The sequence below is a fragment of the Pseudophryne corroboree genome, unplaced genomic scaffold (genome assembly GCF_028390025.1).
Source record: "Pseudophryne corroboree isolate aPseCor3 unplaced genomic scaffold, aPseCor3.hap2 scaffold_283, whole genome shotgun sequence".
In the NCBI taxonomy this organism is placed as follows: domain Eukaryota; kingdom Metazoa; phylum Chordata; class Amphibia; order Anura; family Myobatrachidae; genus Pseudophryne; species Pseudophryne corroboree.
Window position 1 is genome coordinate 171,333 of NW_026969494.1, and position 12,845 is coordinate 184,177.

Genomic DNA, 12,845 nt, shown 5'->3' on the forward strand with positions numbered 1-12,845 from the left:
CCCCATGGCACATCCCCTTTAGTACCTTTACCCCTGTTTCGTCTGTTCTGATAATCACTCCTGTCAGCAATTTTTAACACGTAGGCATGGTACAACAATCCAGCAAACTAGTAGTATGTGCATGCAGCAACATTTCCATGTACCCAGGAATAAGACAGGTGCCCGTAATGTGTTTTAGGTCATGTTAGTCATGTATTTATTTCCATTGAAATAGCACTTGTAATGTTCTTTTCACCATCACTATCACACTATTATTTTCCCTGCAGTGCCCGGCGCGGTAGCGCATCGGTGAGCGGCACGGGTCGCCATGGTGACCGTCCCGGACCCGATCATGACGTCATAGCTGCGGGATGCCGGAAGAAGACAGGCGGAACGTGGGATGAGGGAGGCCGCGTGACGCCGTACGTCCCCCGGCACCCGACAGAATGGACGGCACGGGCGAAGCTCCTCTTCACTTACGGGCACATAGGCTTTATAAGGTAAGATGATCTCACCGTGCACTATACACACCTTGACAAAGGGGCTATGGGCCACGAAACTTTGTTTTTTGTGATGTTTGTTTGATTTCACCTATTAAAGATTTTATAGTTTAAAGACCTGGAGTGACTCCATTTCTTTGATTACACACACATATATATATATATATATATATATAAAATGTCATTGTCTCAATGTCATTATCTCAGTAGGGAAAACAAAAATGTGGTATTTAGAATTTTTGATAAGGGATACTCAACCTGTATTACCATTCTAAAGTCAAAAGATACGTTTATTATTAGAGAACTCTCACATGGGTATAGTCTAAGCATGTGTTTGAACAAAATCAGTATTACTGTAAATGTGACTGTGTTGTAGAAGACAAGTTGTGTTACCTAGTCAAATTTTCCCAAATTCAAAGTTGCCAGATTGCAGTATTACAATAGGCTATGGGGGTAATTCGGTAAGGATTGGAGATTCTGCTAAAAAGTATAATCTGCAATCCCTTCTGCAGAATGCGGGGAGGGGGTGGACCTATCGCATGGCAAGGCCGCACAGTATGCTAACTGGCAGCCACCAGCTGTGATTGCAATTTACATTGAGGTCACAGCAATTGTGGATGACCCCATGTAGCCGCGTATGCAGGTGGTTAGCCACCATTGTTCCCATCGAAGCAGCTGTATGTGATGTCACCCAGCTGCCATGAAAACAGTCCAGTCGCACCTGCGTTGGACGGACCACTCCTCCACAATGGTCTGTTGCCACCCCACCCCCGTCACCCTCCGGCTGTCACTTAAAGCGCGTCATCATTCAGGGTTGCGATAGCACATATGCGCACACATGTGCACAGCGGTCACGGCGCATGCGCAGAATAGCAAAAATCACTTGATTGCAATTTTTGCTATTCCGCGTTGCGAGCTAAATAACCCCCTATGTACATTTTAATAACACTGGTTAAATCCCGATATACAAATGTATTATCCCAAGATGCAAATATTTTGAAAAACATGAACATACAGCACCATTTACTACACTAATAAGAGGGTCAGTAATCAGGTTGATGTATGCTTTGGCTGATGCTTGATCACAGATCAAGGTCATGTATTAAAGGTTTAAAATCAGAGTTGAATCTGAGGTCAGGACAGGCAGGACATATGCAAACCGGAAAAACATTAGATGGTTAGGCTTACAAGCAATCAATCATAGTTAAAAATGCTGTGTTAGTAGATAGCAATTTAATAAACCGATATATCTACTAACAGAGCCGGATTAAGGGGGGGGGGGTCCCAGGGATACGTACCCCGGGGCCCCCTTTCCAAAAGGGACCCCTGCCACACCACAGATCGGATTTCTCTTCAGATCTGATCTGTGGTGTTGCGCTCCCGTCCGCACTGCAGCGGCAGCCGTACAGAAAGGACAGCTGAGCGACAGCTCAGCTGTCCAATAATGTATGACTGAAGTAGGCTGCCCCAATGGCTGAGCGGCAGGCTGCTTCACTCATACATGATTGGAGAGCTGAGCCGTCGCTCGGCTGTCTGTGCGGTTGCTGGGGACGGGAGAGCAGTTTGATTGCCGCATGGCTGTGGCTGGTATGTGACCTGCTTACACACACTGCCACACACACACTTCCACACAGACACTTCACTTGAATAGGGGCCCCTCTGTCTTAAGTGCCCCGGGCCCCCCATGATCTTGATCCGGCTCTGTCTACTAGTTGTTTAGTCACTAATGAAAGGACAAAGGACCTGATCGCAGTAGCAAATTTGTCAGCTAATGGGCAAAACCATGTGCACTGAGGATGGGGGGGGGGGGGGCAGATATAACATGTACAGAGAGAGATAGATTTGGGTGGGGTGTGTTCAAACTGAGATCTAAATTGCAGTGTAAAAATAAAGCAGCCAGTATTTACCCTGCACAGAAACAATATAACCCACCTAAATCTAACTCTCTCTGCATGTTATATCTGTCCCACCTGCAGTGCACATGGTTTTCCCCATTAGCTAACCAATTTGCTGCTGCGATCAGGTCTGAATTAGTCCCAAAATCACATTGGCACATTTGTCTGAATTTGCAAACCATTACTGTATCTCACAAAACAGAATGTATCATAACTGTGTATAAACCACACATATGGAAGCACTCAGATGTCAGGTAAGTGTCATATTTGACCCATTTACAGGTAAGTTTCAAATATTTGGCAGACACAGTTGGGCTCTTAATGAAAAGAAATGTAAAACAAAAAATAAATAAATATTATTCTATGTTTTATTCTTGTAGAACCCCCGTTCAGTGTGCACAGAAAACTGTAAATCAGGATTCAGAAAATCTGTTCGGAAAGGAGAACCTGTCTGTTGCTATGACTGTGTCCCTTGTTCAGCAGGAGAGATCTCAAACATGACTGGTGCGTACAGTAGATATGACTCAACCATCTAGAATCTGAATCTGGGCAGCCTGAGGTTTAACTGGGAAAATGTTGAGATCAATGTTGAATACAGTACTGTATGTACAGTGAGTGTAGCAAGTCTGGAAGCTAGAGTGGACCTTCTTATGGTCATTGAGAATGAGGCTCTATTTTATCCATGTTCCCTTTCTTTCCAAAGTAGTGTTAATTACCAAAGTCTTTCACGTAAATTAAATTTCACAGTGCAATTTGATCCAAAGTGATGCAATTATGTAGTCCCAATCTTAGAGTTGTGCTTTTGTATATTATAGACTGTACTTATATATCACTCTGAATTTATAATTTAAAGATAGAGCAGGGACACACTGGGAAAAACCACTGGAATAATTTAAAAAGTGGTTATATGTAGGACTAAAATAAGTGTAAATAGAAGGTTTAGCATACCAATAGCCCTACCCACTAGGGTTACAAGCAGGGCCAATGGTGGGTGAATTATGGTGACTGCCATAAAATAAAGAGTACACACATATGACCACCACTCAATACAAACAGCATTCAGTTGAGCGCCATCCAATCCAGAAAGCTTCCTACTAACAGGTATACCATTAATGGCAATGATGGATTGCTGGGGGTCGGCACACCAGGCTGGTGAGGCAAGGTGATTGTATTTTTTTTTGTTATTATGACTTTTTTTTTAAATATTCTATTTGGCAACTGACAGGAGTGGGACAATGGACAACAGATTGTAGTCCAGGAGGTGGTAGTGGGGTGAGTTTGGGGCTGCTTTGGTGGTCTTGAGGTATCCAGACTGGCCCCAAAATGAAGGAGGCAGTGATGTGATGGGGGGTGGCCAATATTGTGCCCAAGGGCAGCCAGACCCCTAAATCCACCCCTGATTGATGGAGAACCCTAGGGACCACCATTCAATAAAGAAAGCATTCAGGTGACCACCATACAACACAGAAAAAATACTTGTGATCACCATACATTGTATTAGTCATTGCCTGGGGCCATTTCACACAGGAAAGGCTTGATTTTTATGAGCAGCTCAGCACATAAGTAAAAAAAGGTAATAAACAATTTCAAAAATTGGGAGAAAATTTTCAGAATTTTGCCTAATGGACAAAAAATCAGCATGGGCACATGAGCATAGTAAGTATGTGAAGGCATGAGCCAACCATGCAGTGCATGCACAGTGAAACTGAAAGCCCAGATTTGATTATTCAGTTCCCTTATAAAAAAGAATACATCTGATGAATAATGTTTTAAAAAGTAAAATCTTTTGAAAGTATCAAAATCTATTTTTTTCCCATTTATTTCCATCCTTGGATAGTGATAACAGGACCATTGTGGCACTGTGATACTTATTAAATAGGTATTACATTTCCATATGCTCAAAAAACATTATTGCAGATACAGTAGTAAAGAAAAAGCTGTATTGCTCTGATATAAGTATTTTGTCTGTTTGTTAAATTGACATGAAATGTTTTCAATTCTAAATCCCTGACAAATAGTATTTCAAAACCACATTATCTCGTGCACTAATCAGGTTTTGAGCATGATGAACAAAACTGGTAAAATAATAATGCAACTCTTCATGCTCTCAGCAAAAATGATGAATAGGATGTGGGGATATACTGTACATGAAGATGTAACAAAGTTTAAAACACAAAACTGGAAACAATTTGGTAGGCAAGCAAACAGAAAGAAACACATACTATATAGGGTAAATAGAATGCATACAGAAATAGAGACAGAGACACAAGCTTGGAGAATGAGGGGGACATATACATAAAATGGAGACAGGGATGTGAACACACAAATATGGGGTGTTGGTTGGAGGAACCTATGGTGTGAAGTGCATAGACCCGTGGTTCTCAAACTTTTTTTAATCACGGCGCCCTAGAGTATTAGAATGTTTTTCACGGCACCCTTAGGCAGGGCTGTTTATAGCCAATTTGGCTCTCAGTGCGAGATTTAAAAATGCGCCCCCCCTCCGACATTAAAAACGCGCTCTTCCCCCCCCAGATATGAGTTATAAATTTGTGCGTGCTCCCGCTGCATGCTAAAATGGGTGTGGTATCGCCTGAAAAGACTACCTTACACCCCAGTTTTTGACCCTGCACCAACAGACCTCGGCCACCACAGGGAAAATAAAAATCCACCATGTTAAGCCCCACACAGTAATACCCGATTCACCATATTATGCTCCCTGCAACATATTATGCCACACATCGCAATGGCCGTGATGCTCTACAGTAAAGCTTCTAATTACTATTAAATGTCCTTCTCGTTGCCAAGGGTTTTACGTGCTGGTGTAATGCTCATTGCCATGCTCATTGCCAGGGGTTTTATGTTCTAGGATCCATGCTCGTTGCCAGGGGTTTCATGCTCTGGGACAGGTGTCATGATCGTTGCCAGGGTTCTGTAATGCTTGTTGACAGAAGTAATGCTTATTGTCAGGGCTCAGGGGTGTGTAATGCCAGGGGTTTGTAATGCTAGTTGCCAGGGGTTTGTAATGCTAGCTGCCAGGGGTGTGTAATGCTAGTTGTTAGGGGTGTGTAATGCCAGGAGTGTGTGCTAGTTACCAGGGGTGTGTGCTAGTTGCCAGGGGTGTGTGCTAGTTGCCAGGGGTGTGTACAGCACCAGCCCTGCCAGCCTGCCAGCAGCTCCGCTGCTCCCCCTCCCTGTCATTAGTACTCCGCTCAGGGGTGGAGTTTCATGAAATGACGCATTGCATTGTGATGTCATGACACAAATGCGTCATTCCGCGACACTCCGCCCCCAAGTGGAGTACTAATGACAGGGAGGAAGGGAAGCACCTGGAGCATTGAAAGTGCCATGGCGCATGCCCCGTGCGTCAGCACGGCATGCTCGCCGCAAGAAACGTCACTGTCCTTAGGCCAAGAGTTTCTTATTGAGAAATTTAGAAAGAAATATTAAGTAAAGTAAATTCTGCTTATATGCCATACTTAGGGTACGTTATGGAATGAGGGACAAGAATTTCTTCTGTTTGTCCACATATTTTGTGATTGGATGCCACCAGCACTGGTTTTACCTATAACATTGGCCAATGCAAGGCACCCCTGCAAGTGTAGTTTGAGAAACCACTGGCATAGACACATGTGAGGATGGGAACACATACTGTATGGAGGTGAAGATAATAGCACACATCAGGGGCAAATGCAGGATTCATAGTGGGGGTTTTCCGTCTATGTACGCGCACAAACACACACATATAAATATAAAACACATGTTACATGTTACATAGAACACATACATATAGACAAACACACAAATAGAACACACAAACACACACTCAGAACACATAGCTACACATACAAAACACATACACATAAATACAGTATATATACCCATGGAACACACACACACACACACATACATACACACACACACACACACACATATATATATATACACACACACACATGCATAGAATGCAAACACATATACATTACAAATACACACATACTCAATGGTTTAATAAATAGTGTTCATGTGCATGGGGTAGAAGATAACAGCACTCATAAGATTCTGAACACTTCTAGTTAAAATGTACTTTATACTGCTGCTTGTATTCTAAATCTACCAGACATGTAATCCTCCTTAAGATTAACATTGATAAAGGCTTTCACACACATATACACACACATACAGAGTTAGAACTACCATTGGTGCAGCAGGTGCATTGCACGGGGGCCCTGAGGACTAAGGGGCCACTGCTGCACAGACCAGCAATGAGTTATCCCCTGGCCCCCACAGACAATTTTTAGCAATGTCAGATTAATGTCCCAGTGCAGAGAGCAGGGTGGGCCCCACTTCCTGAGCGACCTGACCTTAGGAATGCAGGGCTGACCTTGTGTGTGCTGGACAGATAGAAGAGTCTTGCCACCTTTCAGTGCTAATGATCATAGCTACATACTGCCTCTAATTAAAAGATGTGCATTTTTTCTGATTCATTGATGTCTGTGAATTAAAGGCAGCTCATATCTGGTGTAACTGGCTCTGTCAGAGTCTGCTTGACTGAGTGTCAAACTGAGGAAAGCATAAGGGGTGGCTGCCCTCTCCCAAACAGAGCAGAGCCTGCTGTGTTCCTGCCCCCACCAAGGTACATGCCGCCTGTTCTACAAACAGCGCAAGACATTATGCTTATACCCCTGTCACCCACTGCCTCTACCTGTCACCCTCTCCCTGTCACCCACAGCCTCCCCCTAACACTCCCTGCCTCTCCCAGTCACCCTTACCCTCCTCCTGTCTTATGCTGTTACCCACTGCTTCTCCTTGTTACCCACTGCCGTGTGGCATGGTACCTGACAATAGAGCTACACTAAAAAGGTCTACAGTCAATAGGTCTACCACTAATGGTAGACATGCATTAGGGATATAGAGTCAAAAGGTTGGCAGGGTCACAAGGTCAACATGTAAAAGGTAGACAGTTCAACAAGTCAACAGAGTAAAAGGTCAACAGGGTCAAAAGGCCGTCATGACAATGGTCGACACATATATGGTAGACACAAGTTTTTTTGTTTATTTTTCATTTTTTTCAACTTTTTCATTCTTTACCATCCACGTGGACTACGATTGGGAATAGTAACCTTCCCGAAGCATGGTGAGTGAGGCGAACCATGCGAGGGGACGCAGTACACTGCTGGGGCTTATTTGTGGCAGAAAAGTGACAAAACACCCTCAAATAAAAATGGTGTGTACTTTTTTGTGTCAACCATTTCCATGTTGACCTTTTGACCCTGTAGACCATTCCTACAGTCTACCTATCCTATGTCTACCTTTTAACCCTGTTGATCTTTTGACCCTGTCGACTTAATGCATGTCTACCATTAGTGGTAGAGCCATTTACTGTAGACCTTTTTAGTGTAGATCTAATAATCCACACCCGTTTGGCATATTGTAAATTGGGTTGGGTGGAGGACGGGTGCCCAAATAATATTTTTGCACCTGGATCCACAAGTCACAAGTTCTGCCCCTACACACATACACACACTAAACACTTATAGCACAGGTTCTCAAACTTGGTCCTCGTGGGCCCACACAGTGCATGTTTTGCAGCTCTACTCACAGAATCACAAGTGAAATAATCAGCTCCACCTGTGGACCTTTTAAAATGTGTCAGTGAGTAATTAATACACCTGTGCACCTGCTGGGTTACCTGCAAAACATGCACTGTGTGGGCCCACGAAGACCAAGTTTGAGAACCTCTGACTTATACATATGCATATGCAGACAAACACACGCAAGACACATGCAGTACACTTACTGAACTTTTGGAGACTGCTCTGCCCTGATGGAAGAAGATGCAACAGGAGGTCATTAATGTGGGCCGGGGCACTTTCATCATTAAGCACCCACAGCTTAAATGGTCAGGAAATTGTAGCCACGCCACTCATGTCTATATGCTGCGATTCATGGATCAGAGTTAGGGGATGGAGCAAATATGACGTGATTTAATAAGAACACATCACATTGGCTCCACCCCCTCCTAACAGTACCCAAGAATCGTAGCATATAGACACGAGGGGGTCTATATTCTACATTTGCTGGCCATCAAACGACAGCTGAGGTAAAAAAAATATGGTCCATCAGGGGGGTGTTTCTGTGTACTCAGAAACCCTCCTACATGTGCCACTGCACATGGAGAGGACAGGTACACAGTGCACATATTGAGAGAGGGGGACAGAGACACATGAGTAAAGATAGAGATAGATAGATACACACACAATTCTGGAGATGTTGAGACAAATAAAAGAAGGGAGACCAGAGCAGACTTACATCAGTGAGCAGAGGCTCACAGATAAAATTAATGAGTGACACTAGCATGCAGGTGACAATGGACCCATGAGTGGGTAGATAAGAGTGTGATGTGAGGGCCAGTGGACTTGGAAATGGAAGTAAACCTTCTCCCTGTCTCTTCTTGCTCTACTGACTAGGCCTACTTTTTACTGTGCACCACAGTACCCACATTCTGCTGGGTCTGTAACAGTCCTGGTCAGTGCATGAAGAGAGAATATGGAGGATGAGATAGAAATCAAGTAAGAAAAAAAATTGTAACTCTGATATTTTATTTTTTTATGTTTCTTAGATGCTAAAAGTTGTTTAACTTGTCCTCAAGATGAATGGCCTAATGAAAGGAGTGATAGATGTGTTCCAAGAATTATCAGTTTCCTCTCTGTCAATGAGCCCTTGGGAATAACACTGGTAACTTGCAGTGGTGTTTTCTTCATCATGACCACCATAGTACTGGGAATATTTACAAAGCACAGGGACACTCCAATAGTCAAAGCCAGTAACAGAGATCTCAGTTATATTCTACTCATCTCTATTATGCTCTCCTTCCTCTGCACCTTGATTTTTACTGGCAAACCAACAGCCTTGAGCTGCCTCCTCAGACAAGTTACTTTCTGTGTTATTTTCACTGTGTCTGTCTCCACCACTCTGGCCAAGAACATTGCTGTTTTAGTGGCATTCAGAGCCACCAAACCTGAAAGCAAGTTAAGATTGTGGCCAAAGCTCCTACTACCTAAAGCTATTATCCTCCTGAGCTGTGTGAGCCAAGTTTTAATTTGCAGCTTGTGGTTGAGTCAGTCTCCTCCTTTCCCGGACAGAGATACGCAGACTGAAATTGGAAAGACTATATTACAATGCAATGAAGGGTCAACCACAGCATTCTACACTGCCCTTGGATACATTGGAGTCCTAGCTGTCTGTAGCTTTGTACTGGCCTTCTTAATTAGAAATCTGCCTGATCAGTTTAATGAAGCTCAACACATAACATTCAGCATGTTAGTCTTCTGCAGTGTCTGGGTCACCTTCATTCCAGTCTATTTGAGGACCAAAGGTAAATACACAGTGGCTGTGGAGATATTTGCCATCCTGACCTCTAGTGCAGGTCTCCTGGCCTGCATATTTATTCCCAAATGCTACACAATAATTCTACGGCCAGAGTTGAATATTCGAGGAAAAATACAAGTTAGATGCAGCAATTAGTGATGGTCTCATGTAGCATGAAGATCATTTACAGTTTTCACAATTATCTTTCAGAAATATTAAAATAAAAGTCTAAAAATAATATTTGGTTTTCATTAATTACTGTGTATTCTACTAATTGTAAGCTGGCATGTCTAGTAGTTTGGTCAGTATGTTGTGGTTTTAAAATACTACAATTGTACAACCCCTTGTAAAAAAATATCAGTGTTTAAAATGACAGCTATAATATACTGAAAAAAAACATTTATTAATGTTCTGATATACAGAGCCACACTGGCAAAGAGAATATGGCTACATAGGTTATATGTTTTATTATTGTCACATATGTGCCATACAGGTCCCCCATTGTCACATATCAGATACTGCAACGTGACTGAGGGTACAGGTTATATAACTTACTAAGGAAGCATAGAGAGGGAATATGATAAAATGTGCCACTAACTCCCACTAATAGCATCACCAGTGTTCTGCTCAGACCACACAGATACAGTATTGGACCAGCAGCTTGGGTGTAGTGTTGCCTCTAATTTGGCTTCCTTTAGAGGATATTAGAATTGTTTCCTGTTTCCCCAACACAGTTCTTTATTCCTACGAAAGCTGCTGATGGTCTTGGCACAGGCAAAGGTTTGTAAGCACCCTTCAGCTACAGAACTGCAAATTTTAGCAAGTGAAGCTGCCATCCAGAAATTAAAAGAGATGCCCACTGGAGCTTTTGGAAAATCATTGGCAATTACATATACATTAATGATCTATACCATAGGTTCTCATACTCGATCCTTAGGACCGCACACGGTTCATGTTTTGCAGGTCACCTGTACATTTTTTAAATGTGACAGATGGTGATGCACAGTGCAGCTGTTGGGAGACATGGAAAATGTGAACCATGTGGAGTCCTGAGGAAAGAGTTTGAGAATCAGTGATCTATACCCAAAAATGAGGAACATCGGGACTAAGGGTTGGTCTATGGCTACACTGTCTGGCCACAGCAATAGCAACTCAGAAGCCATGTATTTGCAAATATGATACAACCGTCAAAAGCTAAACAGGCGAAAATGACCATGACATGCCTGCATTTTCCCATCCACTCCCCATAAACTTCCCATAAACTCCCTATTACCACCGCCACCTTCTGTCAATCACTCTGTGACAAAGTCATCATGTGAACGAGATTGCAGCGGCACCTTCGCCTATACGTATTGCAATCACAGCACATCTCAGTCTGCCAATCATCACTCCATTGCATAATAATTGACCATTGTTTACAAATATGAATTAGACCCTCTGCTACAAAATATTTGACATGTTCTAATTGATACCCAAATCATTCCACACCACAAAATTAATTGACCAACGTCATCCAAGTGCAGTGTTATATGGCATTCCATGAAGCTGTGCAACAAAACCAAAACATTCTGTATACCCACACCAAATTGAGGACAAAATCCCAAATTCTATCCAAGGGGACCATATATAGAAACATTCTAGAGGATGGTGGGAAAGGAATAAGAAAAAATATCCAAGAAAAGAAGATAAAATACAACTTATCACCACAGCAAAATAAAGCACTGCAGGAACAAGATAAGAGAGACATCATTATAAAGCACACTGATAAAGGTGGGGTAATAGTTATCATGGGAAAATAATCTACATCATGGAAGCAAGAAGTCTATTGGATAATCCAACGAACATACAAGAAACTACATAATGATCCAACAGAAATGTGTAATATTTAATTTGAATAGAGCTTATGAAAAAGGAATTTTGAATAGCCATTGATTTAACTTGAACTGCCATCACTGTCATTATTATTATTATTATTATTATTATTATTATCACTTGCTCCAGCTCCATAATAGGTACAAGAGATAAGTTAGAATCAGGCTTCCCTTCCCCATGAATCAGACTAGCCCCAAATTCAGTAACATACCTGTGACCCTCCTACAAGTCAGGGTGATTACTTACTCCCTATTTCGTGGAAATACAGCTCTAGCCAAGTTCTGTCCCGACTCCCTGTTTGTCTTGTATAAGAAGAGGGAAAATCCGCACTGGCCTTCCAATATCTGGTTTAGGAAATTGCAATAACCTACAATAAATAGGAATATATATTTTCTTTTACAGTATGCACTGATTTGTACCATTGATTTGAGGTTACCATCACCACAAAGAAGTCTTCTTCTCGGTTTTCAAATCCCTCTTTGTGCCGGACATCCACCCAACTCAGAATAAGGCCCATTGTGCTAGGGGTACAATACTGATAACCATTTTTCACAAGGACTGGGAATCCTTGCTAACACCTCACAAGTATGACCAGCTATCTTTGCCCTGGGAACAACTAGCAATGATAACCAGGGCATTTTGGTAAAGCTCTATCATGCAATCTTAATATCACCTAACTTAAGGTCTTCCTCTGATGTAATAGCTAAAACAGGGTTAGAGAAATTTAACAGGGGTACTCAGATAGAGATGCTGAGCGATCTATCACAGACCGATCAACACACATCTCTCCCCCCACTCAGCACTCAGCGCTATGTGTGCTGAGCGAGGGGGGAGCTCACATTTTACACAGCACTGAAGTGAGCGACCTTCTAGATTGAGCCTGCGCACTGGCACAATCTAGCACCGGCGATAGCTTTGATTTTAAGCATGGATCTCTCCATGTGTACCCCCCTTTAGAGATGAGAGGAGGAAGTGTCTTGTTCTCCTGTTCTTTGTCCTTTTCAGAATGGGGGTTTACTTACAGTACAGATGTGTCCTCATACACCAAGCCACTAGATGCCGGTGTGAGTGTACCAATCAATGTGTGCCAAAGACACCGGGCTGTTATTTTAAACTACACAGGAAATAATTTTAAATATGTCCCAGATGTAGCACAACAGATCTTGGCATGAAAAAGAGTCACGGCCACTACATCATAGCTCTTCTTATACAGATTCAGACTCACTAGCAC

The 12,845-nt window shown here is 42.6% G+C and overlaps 1 protein-coding gene across 1 annotated transcript; it reads left to right on the plus strand.

Moving 5' to 3' along the window:
- Positions 1–425: 425 nt before the first annotated feature.
- On the plus strand, positions 426–9,898 carry LOC135014600 (vomeronasal type-2 receptor 26-like). The gene is made up of 3 exons (XM_063952730.1): positions 426–479; positions 2,755–2,878; positions 8,994–9,898. Exons 1-3 carry the CDS (start codon positions 426–428, stop codon positions 9,896–9,898), a joined length of 1,083 nt encoding a protein of 360 aa, XP_063808800.1.
- Positions 9,899–12,845: the final 2,947 nt, after the last annotated feature.